General features: G+C 48.0%; 1 protein-coding gene across 2 annotated transcripts; it reads right to left on the minus strand.

Moving 5' to 3' along the window:
• Positions 1-980: 980 nt before the first annotated feature.
• Positions 981-14,952, minus strand: USE1 (unconventional SNARE in the ER 1). 2 transcript variants are annotated; one of them, XM_074939862.1, is made up of 8 exons: positions 14,540-14,952; positions 8,434-8,483; positions 7,525-7,603; positions 6,877-7,029; positions 6,275-6,293; positions 5,515-5,545; positions 5,057-5,219; positions 981-4,508 (listed from the first exon to the last, which is right to left on the minus strand). In XM_074939862.1, exons 1-8 carry the CDS (start codon positions 14,858-14,860, stop codon positions 4,326-4,328), a joined length of 999 nt encoding a protein of 332 aa, XP_074795963.1. In that variant the 5' UTR covers positions 14,861-14,952; the 3' UTR covers positions 981-4,325. The 2 variants fall into 2 exon arrangements, with proteins under 2 accessions (XP_074795963.1, XP_074795964.1); XM_074939863.1 differs by lacking the exon at positions 14,540-14,952 and adding an exon at positions 13,901-14,023.
• Between the last annotated feature and the right edge of the window lie 751 nt (positions 14,953-15,703).

The following is a 15,703-nucleotide window of genomic DNA, read 5'->3' on the forward strand; positions in this document are numbered from 1 at the left end:
AAATGTGTTCTTTACAGTTCAACCAGTAAGTTTCGTAACCTATTTATGAATTAATACAGGAGGCCAGTGTAGATCAAATTGTACAATCAAAAAATGCTTTTTAAATATAATCGTTAGCACCTCTCCCAAGAAGGCAGTCTCTCACTTGCTTCTCTGAACAGACAGCCCCCAAACAATCAGTCACATTTTCCTACCAGCCTTGATGATTGTAGAGAGGGGTGGGCAAACTTTTTGGCCCAAGGGCCACATCAGGGTTGCAAAATGGTATGGAGGGCCGGGTAGGGAAGGCTGTGCCTCCACCCCGTATTCACCCCCTCCCACTTCCCGCCCCCTGACTGCCCCCCTCAGAACCCGACCCATACTGCTCCTTGTCCCCTGACCGCCCTCTCACAGAACCCCCCGCCCCCAGGACGCCACCTCCTATCCAACCCGCCCCCCGCCCCCCCCCCCGGCTCCCTGACCCCTATCCACACCCTCGCCCCCTGACAGGCCCCCAGACCCATCCAACCCCCACTCTACTCCTTGTCCCCTGACTGCCCCCTCCCGAGACCCCCGTCCCTAACTGCCCCCCCAGACCCCACCCCCTATCTAACCCACCCTGTCCCCTGCCCTCCTGGGACACCCGACCCCCTATCTAACCCCCCCTACTCCCTGTCTCCTGACTGCACCGCCCCAAACCTCTGCCCCATCCAACCACCCTCTCCCCACCCCCTTACCATGCCACTCAGAGCCGCAGAACAGGCTTATTGGAAAGCCTGGGAGGTGTGGTGGGGAGGAGGGACAGCGGGGTAGGGCCTGGGGGCTAGCCTCCCCAGCCGGGAGCTCAGGGGCCGGGCAGGACGGTCCCGCCGGATGGATGTGGCCCGTGGGCTGTAGTTTGCCCACCTCTGTTGTAGAGCATTATGCACTATACTCAGCAATCCTCCTCCTGAGAGAAACAGAACACAGCAGGCAGGAAGCACTGGTAACATGGCCACCTAGTGGTTCATAAAAGTGATCTCTTCTATTTCCTTCCCTTCCTCACAAATGATTTAAAAATACTTAAACACCAGACACACCTAATTCGTTATCACTAGCAACTGCACCTAGAAGAGCAATGCAAGTCCTGCCTAATTTTGAAGAACAATTTTCCAAGTTTCAGGGACAACTTAGAAGCCAAACGTTTCTCTGTGTCTATTTTGCGCATACATGAGTTCTCTTTGCCTTAGGACCTGGACACTAGATTTTTCCTGGATGGAATGGATGCTTTTCAAGTACTCTCATTCTGAGCGGGCTTTAGATTCCACAGGCACAGCCTCTGTCCCCTACACACACACACACACACAGTCACCCTCACTCTAACAAAGTATAACTTCAACAATACCACTCATCTGATTCTGGACACAGCAGCCCTTCACGACATCACGTAAACTCTTATCAACCCTATCAGGTTGTAACTGATTACCTTCTCTGTACATCACCACCCTACATCCTACAGAATGTGGATGCAAAGCGTGTGTCAACAAAATACAGCCAGGACCAAAGTCGGCCTTCACATAAGTGGGTGCAAGTCTCACTGCACTTGATTGAGTTTCACCTGCTTAGGGCAAGGCTAAGGTTGGCTTGCTTCAGCCCTGATCCTACAAGGAGAACAGTCCAGGCTGAGCCCCATCACCCACGCAGGCCTAATGGGGCTCCCGTGTAGTACCCATATCACTACAGGATCAGAGCCTAGATATACAATCATAGACTATCAGGGTTGGAAGGGACCTCAGGAGGTCATCTAGTCCAACCCCCTGCTCAAAGCAGGACCAATCCCCAACTAAATCATCCCAGCCAGGGCTTTGTCAAGCCTGACTGTAAAAACCTCAAAGGAAGGAGATTCCATCACCGCCCTAGGTAACGCATTCCAGTGCTTCACCACCCTTTTGGTGAAAATTTTTTTCTTAATATCCAACCTAAACCTCCCCCACTGCAACTTGAGACCATTACTCCTTGTTCTGTCATCTGCTACCACTGAGAACAGTCTAGATCCATCCTCTTTGGAACCCCCTTTCAGGTAGTTGAACACAGCTATCAAATCCCCCCTCATTCTTCTCTTCTGCAGACTAAACAATCCCAGTTCCCTCAGCCTCTCCTCATAAGTCATGTGTTCCAGTCACCAATGTCGAATAGAGGGGAACGATCACGTCCCTCGATCTGCTGGCAATGCCCCTACTTATACATCCCAAAATGCCATTAGCCTTCTTGGTAACAAGAGCACACTGTTCACTCACATCCAGCTTCTCGTCCATTGTAACCCCTAGGTCCTTTTCTGCAGAACTGCTGCCGAGCCATTCGGTCCCTAGTCTGTAGCGGTGCATGGGATTCTTCCGTCCTAAGTGCAGGACTCTGCACTTGTTCTTGTTGATCCTCATCTCATTTCTTTTGGCCCAATCCTCTAATTTGTCTAGGTCCCTCTGTATCCTATCCCTACCCTCCAGTGTATCTACCACTCCTCCCAGTTTAGTGTCATCTGCAAACTTGCTGAGGGTGCAATCCATGCCATCCTCCAGATCATTAATGAAGATACTGAACAAAACCGGCCCCAGGACCGACCCTTGGGGCACACCGCTTGATACCAGCTGCCACCTAGGCATGGAGCCATTGATGACTACCCGTTGAGCCTGACGATCTAGCCAGCTTTCTATCCACCTTATAGTCCATTCATCCAGCCCATACTTCTTTAATTTGCTGGCAAGAATACTGGCAATGCATTACAAAGGCAGCATATAAAGAATTAGGAAGATGCACTTTTCAGCTTTCCTCTGAGAGGCACCACATGAAGGCAGGAGTTTGGAACAGTGACAGTTTTCTTACAACGTGAAGCGATTAAGGAGGATTTGTGTGACAATAGAAGGTACACATTCTACTGTGGATGGGTTTGCTCTTAAATCTATACGATCTGCAGGAATACATATCACCCCAGAAGCTGCAATATAGTAGTGTGCAACATTCACTTGCTATATATAGAGAGAAGATGGCAGTTGCTTCTAATTATGAAAATCATAGTAATACATAAGTCAAAGAGAAACCAATACAAACTTGTACAAAATAGACAGCAATATACAGAATACCAACAGTAACAGTTTGTAATACATAGAATGGTTTAAACTGAAGTGAAAGCAGGCACTTTGCAGTACTGATGCTTTAAAAGTTAGGGCAAGAGAGACAGAATCTCACACCCTCTCTTTATGAGCAGGTTGGGTGGGACGATTACACTGCTCTCTTTTTCATCCAGTACAGCAAGCCAGCACTTCATCAAGAGCAGAACGTGGCTGAAAACTTCGGGGTATCTTCCACCAGAAAAACAGTAAGAGTTAAGGAAGGCAAACATGCAAATAAGCCCAGCCCAGAAGATACTGGCTGATATTTTCCTTAAGTAAATGCCTTATTTAAAGAGAGACCAACTTCCTCGACTCTCATTTTACAGTGAAGCAACAAGATGCATAGGCAGGCAGGGTCTGCACAGTCTGAAGAGTACATTGCATGTTCAGGGCTGAACAGCCACCATCAGCTGCTTCCTGAAGGAATGGAATAAAGGTAAATGACACGCTCTGTACTTTGGTTGCATGTTAGGGTTTGTGATTTTAAGAGGAGATGAGCCGGTTTATTCAGGCTTCCCAAACTAGATGCTTCCGACCTCAGTCTTCTCCCATAAATCCAGGCTTCAGGAGACTTCCGTGACCAGAGTCCAATAGGCGGGAAGGCAAGGTTGTGAAGTTAATTTTTCTTCTTGCCTACTCTGACCCAAGGGGGCCCACTCAATAACAATGCTCCCTCCATACCTGCTACAGGCTGGTTACAAAGACAATTGCAGCAAGGGTCCTGTTAAAGTCAGTGGGTTTCTAAAGAGCAAATATGGTCTTTAATCCTTCAGTTGTGTACTGTTCCAATGAAAGTAAACTCCCTTATAAAGGAACGATAGCATTTGCCTTAGCCACATCACAAGTGGACGGCAGATATCTACCAAGGCACCTGGAAGGATCTATTTCTAGGGATATTCCACTGAAAGTGCCATCTTTATTGCAGTTTCTTTCTCAAGAAACAACCATATTAGTCAAGCAAAAGGGATACTGAGGGACCCAACTTAGGAAGCTGTTCACAAGGTGTCTCACCAACTCCAGTAAGAGCACAAGGAAGGGATGGAGGACTAGGCCCCTGGTGACCCCCTTCAGGATATGATCAGAGGTAGGTCACTGCTTACAGTGAGTACTTACCAAACTGGTCAAAGAGACTTGCTGGGAATGGGCAGAGTGTCACATACTGTCTAGCTTTCTACCTGTTGCTCCTGGAGGCTGTACACATTATCGGAGTTTAGGAAAAATTCTGATAAAGAGGATCATGCTAATAAAAATAAAACAAACTACAATTAACATTATCCAGAGCAGCCAGTTGACAGATTTCTTTGCATGCTGCTCAAGGCGTTCAGATTCATCCTTCAGCTTCTCAAAGTTATGGTCTGCCATTCTGAGAGAGTGAGACAATGTCTAGGGAACAAAAAAGAGCAAGCTGTAAGTAAGATTTGATTGCAAGACGAGAAAGACGACATTTTAGTGCTTGTCATTGATTAAGCCAAGTTGTGTTGATGTAGCCTAAACAGTAGGAGCCATATTTCAACCATGGAGAAGAGATGATTGAGCAAGCCTTAAGTACTAAACCCCGCAGTTTTCAAACCTGAGTAGTTAAAGATAGGCCCCCTGAAGCCATCTGTAGGCATCTGATTGTCAAAGGTGTCAAGTACCGGCAACCCCAACTGACTTCAGCAGGATTTGTGGGTGCTCAGCACCTGAGAGTCACACTACTTTTACATCAGGCATCCAGGTTTCAAAGATATGGCTATTGATTACAAAACTGAAGACTCTATAGTTGCACTATGGAGGATGCTGACAGGTCCTTCCAGCACACTCTCGCCCGCTCCAGTCACATTTAGAATTAAGTTACAGATATTCCAGTTTACCCCATATCTTGGCACATTAGTGTTATGCACTGCAATACTGAGAATCTGAATAGTTTCTTGCACTGCAATCTGTGCTACCTGGTTATCTTGTTTAATAACGTTCTGTGCTGCCAGGGTGTTGTTTTTGAGACTGCGAGCCAAACTCAACATTTCTTCAGCCAGCTTCTCCTGCATGCTGCGATGATGCTGTAACACAGCATCCAGATCAGTTGCTGACTGCTTCTCTTCAGATGCAAGGCCTCTGCAGAGCACAAGGGAGGAAACGTAGGACTCATTGGGTGTTATCATGGACTGTTCTCAGTGGTTTTTAGATCACCATTAGGTGATGTCAGAGCTGCGCTACAGCTCACAAATCTGATTAGATGGCAAGAGGATTCAGAGCATCAGTTTATTAGAACATCTAATAAGAAACCACTTACGTTTGCTTCTTCAAATGGGCATTAAAACCTTTCTAGCTGAGTTAATAAAGTACATTCAGGAGTCAAAGGCCCTTGCTTCCCCATCACAAAGAGTCAAAATATTAAACTATGACTTACTTCCGTTTCCTTAAATTTAGCTCTTCAGACTCTGGGGGAAAAAAAAGTTTGAATTTTAGCAGAAGATAAACCTCCAGGCCTGGCTCTCTTGTGGAAAGCTGCTGCACCAGGAAACTAAGCAGGTATAATTGAAAACTGTAGAAACAAAACTAAAGACTCTGTAAGAGGTACGGGGGGGGGGGGGGGGGAGAGAAGAGGTTTAAATCTGTCTGGGTGTCTGCACCAGGTAACAAGGGTTTAGAAAGCCTTGCCTCCCAATGGGAGACAGACAGACATGTTCTGGTGTCATGCAGTGTCATAGGTAACATTAAGAACATAAGAACGGCCATACTGGATCAGACCAAAGGTCCATCTAGCCCAGTATCCTGTCTTCTGACAGTGACCAATGCCAGGTGCCCCAGAGGGAATGAACAGAACAGGTAATCATTAGTGATACATCCCCTGTCACCCATTCCCAGCTTCTGGCAAAAGCTTGGCTTGTTGCCTCTAGTCCTAAATTAGATTTGTAAACTGTTCAGGGCAGAGACTTCAACTATACAGAACCTAGCCCAATGGGTGCCTGATCCAAACTGGGAGCTACTGCAATCTCAGTAACCAACCAGGCACTTAGTTGCTTTATGTAGTGGTTCACAAGAAGAGTTCCAGGCTAGCAAAAAAAACAGAGCATGCTCTGGCTCGTCAGGCAAGATTTGTCACCCCTTGTTCTTCCCCTTCCTCCTCCCCACACACATTCCAGCCATCTACTTTGATATAAACTTACCATTGACAGACAAGGGATCCTGGAGATACAGAGGAGAGGAGAGAGAAACACAGTAAGATTACAGATGGGCAGATGAAGTGACCTGCAGCCTTGCATCAAGCAACCCCGGAGCCCTAGAGTATCCTCTGTTCCCAACATTTCCAATCAGAAACTCCAACACCATGAAGCAGGGGCCGGCTCTCCAAGAGTCCAGCACAAGAGGTGGAGAGAGCCCAGGCTCATAATTGTAGCTCAGCCCTCTGAAGGGCAGCACAGAATCACAGAACTGGAAGGGACCTCAAGAGGTCATCTAATCCAGTCCCCTGCACTCATGCTGCCAGCTGAATCTGTGCTCTCCCAGGGAGAGGGCTGGTTGTAACCTCTGTACACGGGGCCTAAAAGCATGGTACTTTAAGATGTTTTTGAGATTCCATTTCACCAGAGGCTACACGATTCCCCTTGGCTCTGCTGCTACCCCCACGCTGGAACTAGATGGCTGAGCACTGCTACTAGGCAGGGTCACTTTCAGGTTGGAAGGGGAGTGCCAGGGCAGCAGCAAGCTGAGGCAGCAGATCCCTCTCGAACTAGCAGTAGCGAAAGGCCAGCAGCAGAACGTAACTTACCGTACCAAGCAGCTCACTCCTCATCTTGCCCGTGTAGCGAGCCTGTGTCTGCAGATGAACCATTTTAGTTGCTGGGGTTCGCTCTTTGTTTGTAGTGGGAGTTCGGCCTGGAGCCAGGAACTGATTTGCCAGGGCCTTTTCTGCAGACGACGACTATAAAGAGAGGGCCAAATTAATCTTGTGCTCTGCAGAGGAGGCTAGAGAATAACCAGGGAGCTCTTCTGCTGCTACTTCCCACAGAATGGAGGGTGAGCGAGAGGGCATGACAGCACAGACTCAATCCAGTCTAATTGCAGCAGAGCTCTTCAGTAGTCCATAGCTCAGCAGACGTATGCAGCACTGTACAAACACAGCCTTCCCCCAAAAGCTCTCAGCTCAAAGGTGAAGGGGACACCATTAACCATAGAAGAAACATTTGCCTTCTTGGTGGTTCTCTGAGGGGTGGGGAGAAAGTTTATAACTCTAAATATGAACCCCTTACATTTAACAGACGACAAGTTCCCAAGACACATCACTCGTGATTTTGAGCGAAAGGTTGTGCGTGGGTGCACTAAGACACCTGCTTATTGCTGTGAGATGTGGTGCAGACAGACAGACAAAAAACCAAACGCTCAGTAAGTCACTTCAGGCTGGACAGAAGGTTCTTACCAATTTTTCAGCTTCTAACATTCCCTTTAAGAAGTCCACTTTGCGGGAGTATTCATTCAGCAGTTCAGGGGCAGGCTTGCTGCAAGAGTCAAAAGAAACCATGAAAGCCAGGAGTGTCAGTATTTCCGATTGCAAGTATTTCAGAAAGTCACATGCACGTGGAACAGTCAAGAGATTAAGCAGCATTTTCCAGCAGAAACAGCTTAGAGCTAGGGTCACCCTCACTCGTAATGTCTGAAGGACACTGGATTGAACTGGGCAGAATGATCACATATCACCTCTAGAACAGGGCTGACATGCAGCCGCTCAGGGTGGTGCGTGGGGGAGGGGGTTGTAGCTTGCCATGCTGCTGCTGCGGTTGCACCTTTTCTGGTGACACTTGCATGGTTTCCCACGGGGATGGCAGAGTGCAGGGAGGTGCGTGAGAGCAATACTGGCAATGCAGACTGCTGGAGCACCTGGGAAATGTTGGAAGCTTTTTCATTTAAATTGCCCAATACGACATTTTGACACTTCTATGCCACCTGTCTGGCTTGTCCGAATAGACTGTTAAGGGCTTTCGGGCTGGGACCATGTCTTTCTGTAGGTTTGTGCAGCACAATGGGGCTCAGGTCATAAATGGGGCCTTTGAGTGCTCCTGCAACGTAAGTGAAACAACAGTCCCGGAGCTGTCTTTACCGATATTCACACACCCTCCCAACAGCAAAAAAACCAGCAGAGCTAAGTGAGCTCTAGGGCTATAACTACAAAGGGCATCCCCTAAGCACAAACCATTCTGCTATCCTCACAGTCCCGAGCGTCCCACAGCTTCAGTGTTCCTGGGTTGTGCCTATTTCCCACCTAAGAGGTTACTTGAAAAAGAACACACATGTTTTCCTTCCAACCTCCGTCTCAGAGACAGCATCTCACCTTGAGTGTTTCTTTAATGCAAGGAGCATCTCTTCGAGAGCACCTACATACTAAAAAAAAAACAGTTGTAAGAGTTAGGATTAACAGGAAGCAGTGTGGCAAATGCTAAAGGCAGTGCGGATATAAAGGACTAATGATAATGAGGATTGTCATTGTTTTCAAAGAAAGCATCGTCCAATATTGTTTTTACCTGGGTTAATGTGGCTTGTTTTTAAAAGCCAGCTGTACAAAGTTATATCTGACTCTCACACATACACACTCTTTAGAGTCTGCATCTTACAGTCTTAATGAGAGGATCATCACCAGGAGACAGGTTAAGGAAATGCAGAGTCTAGCAGCCTGATCTTATCAATGGCACTTATGAATTAATAAAACTAAGTCCTGTAGACTACTCCCAGCATCTCTTCCCCCCACTCTTCATCTAATAGCAGGCTAACAAGGCATACAACTGGACTCTCAAAGCAAAATTTCCTTCCAACAAATGGAAATAAGCCTCCAAGAACAGCAACCATCAGCTTGAAATCTAAGATGCAAAAACCAAGTTAGCAAGTTTCAGATGCTATACCTGCCCTTGAGGCTCCCTGCCAACTTCTGTGATTTCACAATATTTTTTACAAAAGAGTTTCTCCTCCACTATTGCAGTGCTGAAGACACACACTGACCAGAGGGGTGAAAACAAACTGACTGCACCAACATATTCAGTGTTGGAGAAAGTAAATAAGGGAAGTGTTATTTACTCCTTCTCATAACACAAGAACTAGGGGTCATCAAATGAAATGAATAGGCAGCAGGTTTAAAACAAACACAAGGAAGTATTTCTTCACACAATGCACAGTCAACCTGTGGAACTCTTTGTCAGAGGATGTTGTGAAGGTGAAGGCTACAATGGTTCAAAAAAGAACGAGATAAATTCATGGACGATAAGTCCATCAATGACTATTAGCCAAGATGGGCAGGCATGGTGCCCCTAGCCTCTGTTTGCCAGAGGCTGGGAGTGGGCAGCAGGGAATGGATCATTTAATGATTGCTTGTTCTATTCATTCCGTCTGGTGCACCTGGCATTGGCCACTGTCAAAAGACAGGATACTGGCTTGGATGGACCTTTGGTCTGACCCAGTATGGCTGTAATGTTCTTATGAAAGACTCCCAACATACACTGAAAATACTCTAATTTTTCAGATATAGTGACTATGTATAAGTAGTAATATTAGCAGGTACAAATATTTCAGACAGTGATTTTTTAAATTGGAAATGACCCTTTAGAATTCCACTCATGGAATTTGAAGCAAACTGGACTGGAATCCTGCTGTGAGGCTCTCTGGTTTCTGAGAGCTGTAGTGCAGAATAAATGATCACAATGGTCCCTTCTGGTCTTGGAATCTGAATTCTGCAACTTCATGTAAATTGGAAGTGAGGGAGAGGAGTTACTGACTTAACTATAAAAATGAATAATGAAGTCAGTACAGAATTCCTTATATTCACTTTTTATGGTGTCCAAGGTTTTACTGCCACACTTTTGCACTGAGTGTGCACATGTATTGCATGTACTATGAACGCGGTCAGGGAAGGACACTAGAGATTTTGGCAGCTGGGTAGAAGGCAGCTGAAGACTTTGGCACCCTGATGGCGTGGTAGGCAAAACTGAAGGGTTTTCACTTCAGGTTCCCATCCCAACCACCAGATGCTCCACTGAATAGTTCACTGATGTCTAAGGGGACAATGGTCACATCATCTTCACTTCAGCAGGAATAAGGCATCTTTTCAGTAGATTTTAGGTACTGCGAGTTGGAGAAAGACCTAAATAGAAAGGTCCTACTTCCAAGCAGCAGGACAGAGCTCTGCAACTCTCTGAACAGGCAAACGTCTGCCCTGCCAGCCCATAGTTTACCATCCATAGTCACTGAACTTTTTGTTTCCATAAACAGCCACCCACATGGCACAACCAACCAGTTCCTTCTGGCAGAGAAAGAAAGCTGCCAATAGGAAACCATCAGAACTGGGCAAGTTAGACTATGGATTAGTGAAGTGATGCCCATCTGGCTGCAGTCACCATCCCATGGGGACACCATCCCATTACATTTCCTGCTGAGAGAGGTTCATGTCCAGTTTCCATCCAGTACATCCTATTAAAGTGCCCCTGCGGCAGCGAATGAACAGGAATTCACATGCCTGGAAGGAAACTGGCAAAGCAAACAAAACAAAAAACTAAGGCAACAAGGCCAATTACCAAGACAAGATCAAGTGGAAGGGAGTCCCTTCCAAGAAACAGCTCTCTGGCTCCTAGGTGCAATGTTGAGACTACAGAGGAACAGTTGACATGAGAGAAGCAATACCTGCACTGCTGGCTCTCAGAAGTCTCCTAACTACACTGACCAAGGTCAGAGTGTGGAATATGATCCAAGCTGTAAATAGATTGTTTTGAAGTTTATTCCCAAATCTTAAAACTCCTTCTCAAAGGGGAATTCTAGCAATGGCCTGAATAGCATACATGTTCCCACAGCCATCTGCTTTATTTATCACAACAACAGAAGCCATGGAGTGGTGCTGATTAATTTGCGGGTGTCTCTCATCTATCTGTAAGCCACGAAATTGTACCTCTAGGCAAAGGCTTTTGTGCCTTATGAAGTACCATATATCTACTTCAAACATGAACGCACGCTGCAAAGCCTTGCTACACCACAAGCTACAGGATAAAAGTGGTGTGACATACAGCATAAACCAGAGGTTCCCAGATGCTATTTTGATATGGGTTCCTCAACTTCCATAGAGCAGCAAGATCTCTCCCCCCAGGCCAACAAAGGACTGACATGCAAGGGGTGTGTGCACATTAATTATACAAGCTACACACATAAGAATGGCCAGACTGGATCAGACCAAAGGTCCATCCAGCCCAGTATCCTGTCTACTGATAGTGGCCAATGCCAGGTGCCCCAGAGGGAGTGAACCTAACAGGTAATGATCAAGTGATCTCTCTCCTGCCATCCATCTCCACCCTCTGACAAACAGAGGCTAGGACACCATTCTTTACCCATCCTGGCTAATAGCCATTAATGGACTTAACCTCCATGAATTTATCCAGTTCTCTTTTAAACCCTGTTATAGTCCTAGCCTTCACAACCTCCTCAGGCAAGGAGTTCCACAGGTTGACTGTGCGCTGAGTGAAGAAGAACTTCCTTTAATTTGTTTTAAACCTGCTGCCCATTAATTTCATTTGGTGGCCCCTAGTTCTTATATTATGGGAACAAGTAAATAACTTTTCCTTATTCACTTTCTCCACACCACTCATGATTTTATATACCTCTATCATAGCCCCCCTTAGTCTCCGCTCTTCTAAGCTGAAAAGTCCTAGCCTCTTTAATCTCTCCTCATATGGGACCCGTTCCAAACCCCTAATAATTTTAGTTGCCCTTTTTGAAACCTTTTCTAATGCCAGTGTATCTTTTTTGAGATGAGGAGACCACATCAGTATGCAGTATTCAAGATGTGGGTGTACCATGGATTTATATAAGGGCAATAAGATATTCTCAGTCTTATGATTCCTAATATCCAGTTTGCTTTTTTGACTGACATATTGGAATATTCTTGCTTACACTGGGGCAGAGAATTGCCTACTGCTCATATTCAACTTTTCTAGGAAAAGTTGGGCAAGCTGTATCTAATTTCCCTCTCAGGGAAAACAAGATAGTACTTGGTTTTTGGAGAGCAGGATTCCCCTAACTTTGAACCTCCATCTCCTCATATGAAAGCAGGTAGTCTGGCAATCACAACAGGGTTCTTAAACAAGAAGAGGGGTCCGCTATGTGTGTGGAGTAAGGGTGACATCCAGTGGCCACAGCCAGGATGATTAAACAAAGATCCTTTAAATCCTGGCAGACTAACATCTCCTTTCTTCACAAAAGTATAGTTCAGAGTAAATTAGACAATTCTGAAAGGTCGAAATTCAGTAAATTTACGAAGGCCCAAGTGAAACACTATAGCGAAGCAAGTCAAACAACCAACAATCTAACAAAAAATCTGACACACAAAGTGGGTGAGGTAATCTCTTTTATTGGACCAATTTCTGTTGGTGAGAGAGACAAGCTAGAAGTTTCCCACACCGGAAGAAGAGCTCTGTGTAACAGCAAAAGCTTGTCTCTCTCACCAACAGAAGTTGGTCCAATAAAAGATATTACCGCACCCACCTTGTCTCGCTAATATCTTGGCACCAATACAAGTAGAACACAGCATACATAAAAAAAATTCCTCAGATTTAACAACATAACAATCTCACTGAATAAAGCTGAAGAAATTTCCAAGAGAAAACATGATGTGGTTTTAAATTCTGCTTCAATACTAAGTCCAAAGACACCTATATTAGATTTCATCTTAATAAATCTGAAGAGTATCTCTAAGTCAGAAAGACTGGGCTCTAGCCAAGGAAACCAAATACACCAGCCTACCCACAACCCTGGACATTTCAGTCACAGAAGACTGATACCCTGGCAGGGAAAGAGAACATCTTCCAAGGGAACATCAGAGACCAGAAACATGAGATTTCTCTTACAGCCAACCTGACTCAAAGGGAGCTCTCTGCCAAATCATATCTCCTCCCAGTCACCCCAGTTTGCAGCTCCCAGGGTAACCACTGCGTTTACAAGACCATGTTAAAGTTTATGAATAAGACTATGACTTTCTGCTATCGCGTAGGCAAAGCGGTTCAAAGAAACAGCATCCGCATCCCTCTGAGAAGTCTGCAGGGAAAATGGCTCATCAAGCTGCTTTGGTCGCTTCATCGAACTAGGGCCTGCACACCACCAGGAAAAGGACCAGCTCCTGCTCCCAGCCTAAAGAATGGGATAATCTAGCCGGGCAGAGCCGTGCTGTTACCGTCCCACTTGCAAAATCCAGTCACAGAGCCACAGAATGTCAGGGTGGGAAGGGACCTCAGGAGGGCATCGAGTCTAACCCCCTGCTCGAAGCAGGGCCGATCCCCCGCTAAATCATCCCAGCCGGGGCTTTGTCAAGCCGGGCCTCAAAAACCCCTAAGGAAGGAGATTCCCCCCTCCACACTTGGTCAGCTACTGCGGCAGCCAGAACAGGGCGCCTAAGGCCGCGCTACGTCCCATGGGGACCCCCGGGAGAGAAAGAGCTAGAAGAGCTTCCCGCGCTGCAGGCCGGAGGGCGCCCGGCCCGGGGGCGTTGGGCAGCCGCCAGGGCACCACGGCGGGGCTGGGGCGGGTTCTCGCCTTCGCTCGAGGGCGCAGGCAACAGAAGGAGCCGAGGCCCCGCTCGCGGGAAAGCAGGCGGCGCAGCCCGGGGCGGGACGCGGAGCCCCCTGTCCCCGGCTCCCGTGCCGGGGAGGGGCAGCCCGGGGCGGGGGCTCCGCTCCCCAGCGAGCGCCAGGGGCCAGCGGCACCGGGCGGCGCTGGAGCCTGCTGGGGACACCGCCTCCCGGCCGGGCCCCACAACCCGCGCTCCCCCGCGGCACCTTCTCCAGCCGCCACTCGTCCGGCTCCCGCCTCTCGGCCGCCAGCGCCTCGCAGCGGCTCAGCAGCCGCAGCAGGTTCAGCTCCAGCCGAGTGGCCGCCATCGCTCCGACCCGGAACCGGAACCCGGCACGCGAACACCCCACTTCCGGGTCAACGCGAACAGCGGCCGCGGCCTCCACGTGGCAGGGGCGGGGCTCCCCGGACACGTCAGCGGAGCGCAGGGCGCCGCCGGGCTCCCCCAGCGCGGCGCGTGGCAGGGCCCGGCGCGGGACAGCCCGAGCGCGGCAGCCGGGAGCGTGGGCCCCGCCCGGGGCAGCACCCAGCGCAGGCGCGGCGCAGCGGGCGGGGCGCGGCGGGGCCCCCTGGCGGCGGAGCTGCCCGCTCTCGTCTCCCCTTCAACGGCGCGCCCCCGGCCGCTGGAGCATCGGGCGCCCGGGAGCCGCCCGGGTCACGGGCTCGTGCCGCCTGGAGGCGACGCAGCCCAGGGCGAGGGAATTACGCAGGAAAGGCTCGATTGTCCCGCGGCTACTGCCCCGGGAATGAAAACTCCCGTCCCGCAGGAGGTGAGGCAGTTCACCGCCCAGGCGTTTAACGCCGAAACAGGGTTAAAGCCGAGCTGCAGCCTGTGTTTCATTTACCCAGCTCACAGGCCCGCTGGTCGCGGCGACGAAGCAGCTGCATAATTCTCCTAACGTCGGAGAAAATTCTTCTAAATCCCTCCTTAGAACGTGTTTCTTCACTACCACCTCGAACCAGCCCTCCAGGGAGAAGTACTGGGGTCCGTAGAACACCCACCCACTCGCTCTTGCTCTCGTAGACTGTCGGGGTGGTGGTGTCTGCCCCTCCAGCTTATGCCTGGCTGTACAGAACTGAGCACACTGAGCGGGGTCAGCCCGTAACGTCACCAAGACATACTGGATTTGTTCTGCTCCTGTGACATTCACTTTCATTGGGCCCATCTAGGTTCTGCTCCATCATATGCATCATGATGTGACACTGCCTCTCCGCACACAATCCACACGGCAAGCAAGAACAGGATGAGGTTAGTCTAGTTTATAAAAGGCACTGTCATTTCCATATATTAAAACAAACCTTTCAAGGCATATGGAAGATACTTTAAAGAGTCTTACTAGCCTGCCTCAATTTGTGCTTAGGGCTGCCTGATAGTGCACAGCAGAAGAAAATAGTTACTCAACACCATGGGGGCTAATTCTGTTCTGATCTCAGATAGGAGATAGAGTTTTTGTTTTTTAAATTAGGCCCACTAATTTCATGTCATATGCCAAGAAAAAGCAGTCCACTTTTTGTTCATGATACCCTCCCTACCTGGCTGATGGGGGCATTCAGCACCTAGTTGTAAAGTTAGTGAAATATGGTACTTGAGTTTTCCGGCTCACCTCTAAGCTTTAGAGCCGCAAACTCCTCATGCCAGGGTCTACCAGAGAGCCTTTTTATGTCAGTGTGCGCTCCCCACTGATTCAACAGCAGCTCTAAATACAGGGTGGAACGTATGTTTCTTCATCACTACTTGTTACAGCAGCACGTTTAAATTACAATAAAGCAGCTGGACTGGCTGAATGTTCTCCGTCAAGACTTCTTCGCATGGAAAATTGGGGTTTCAGTTAAAATTTATTTTGTAAAAAGTATCTGCATTCTGTGGAAAATTTTGATTTTTTTATTGCAAGTCTGAAAACTGAAGAATTTCTATTCAGAAGTACATGAGAGTTGTAGTTTAGGTCCCCTTAGAGTGACCAGATGTTCCGATTTTATAAGAATAGTCCTGATTTTTGCGTCTTTTTCAT

This window comes from Natator depressus, chromosome 25 (genome assembly GCF_965152275.1).
Source record: "Natator depressus isolate rNatDep1 chromosome 25, rNatDep2.hap1, whole genome shotgun sequence".
Classification (NCBI taxonomy): domain Eukaryota; kingdom Metazoa; phylum Chordata; order Testudines; family Cheloniidae; genus Natator; species Natator depressus.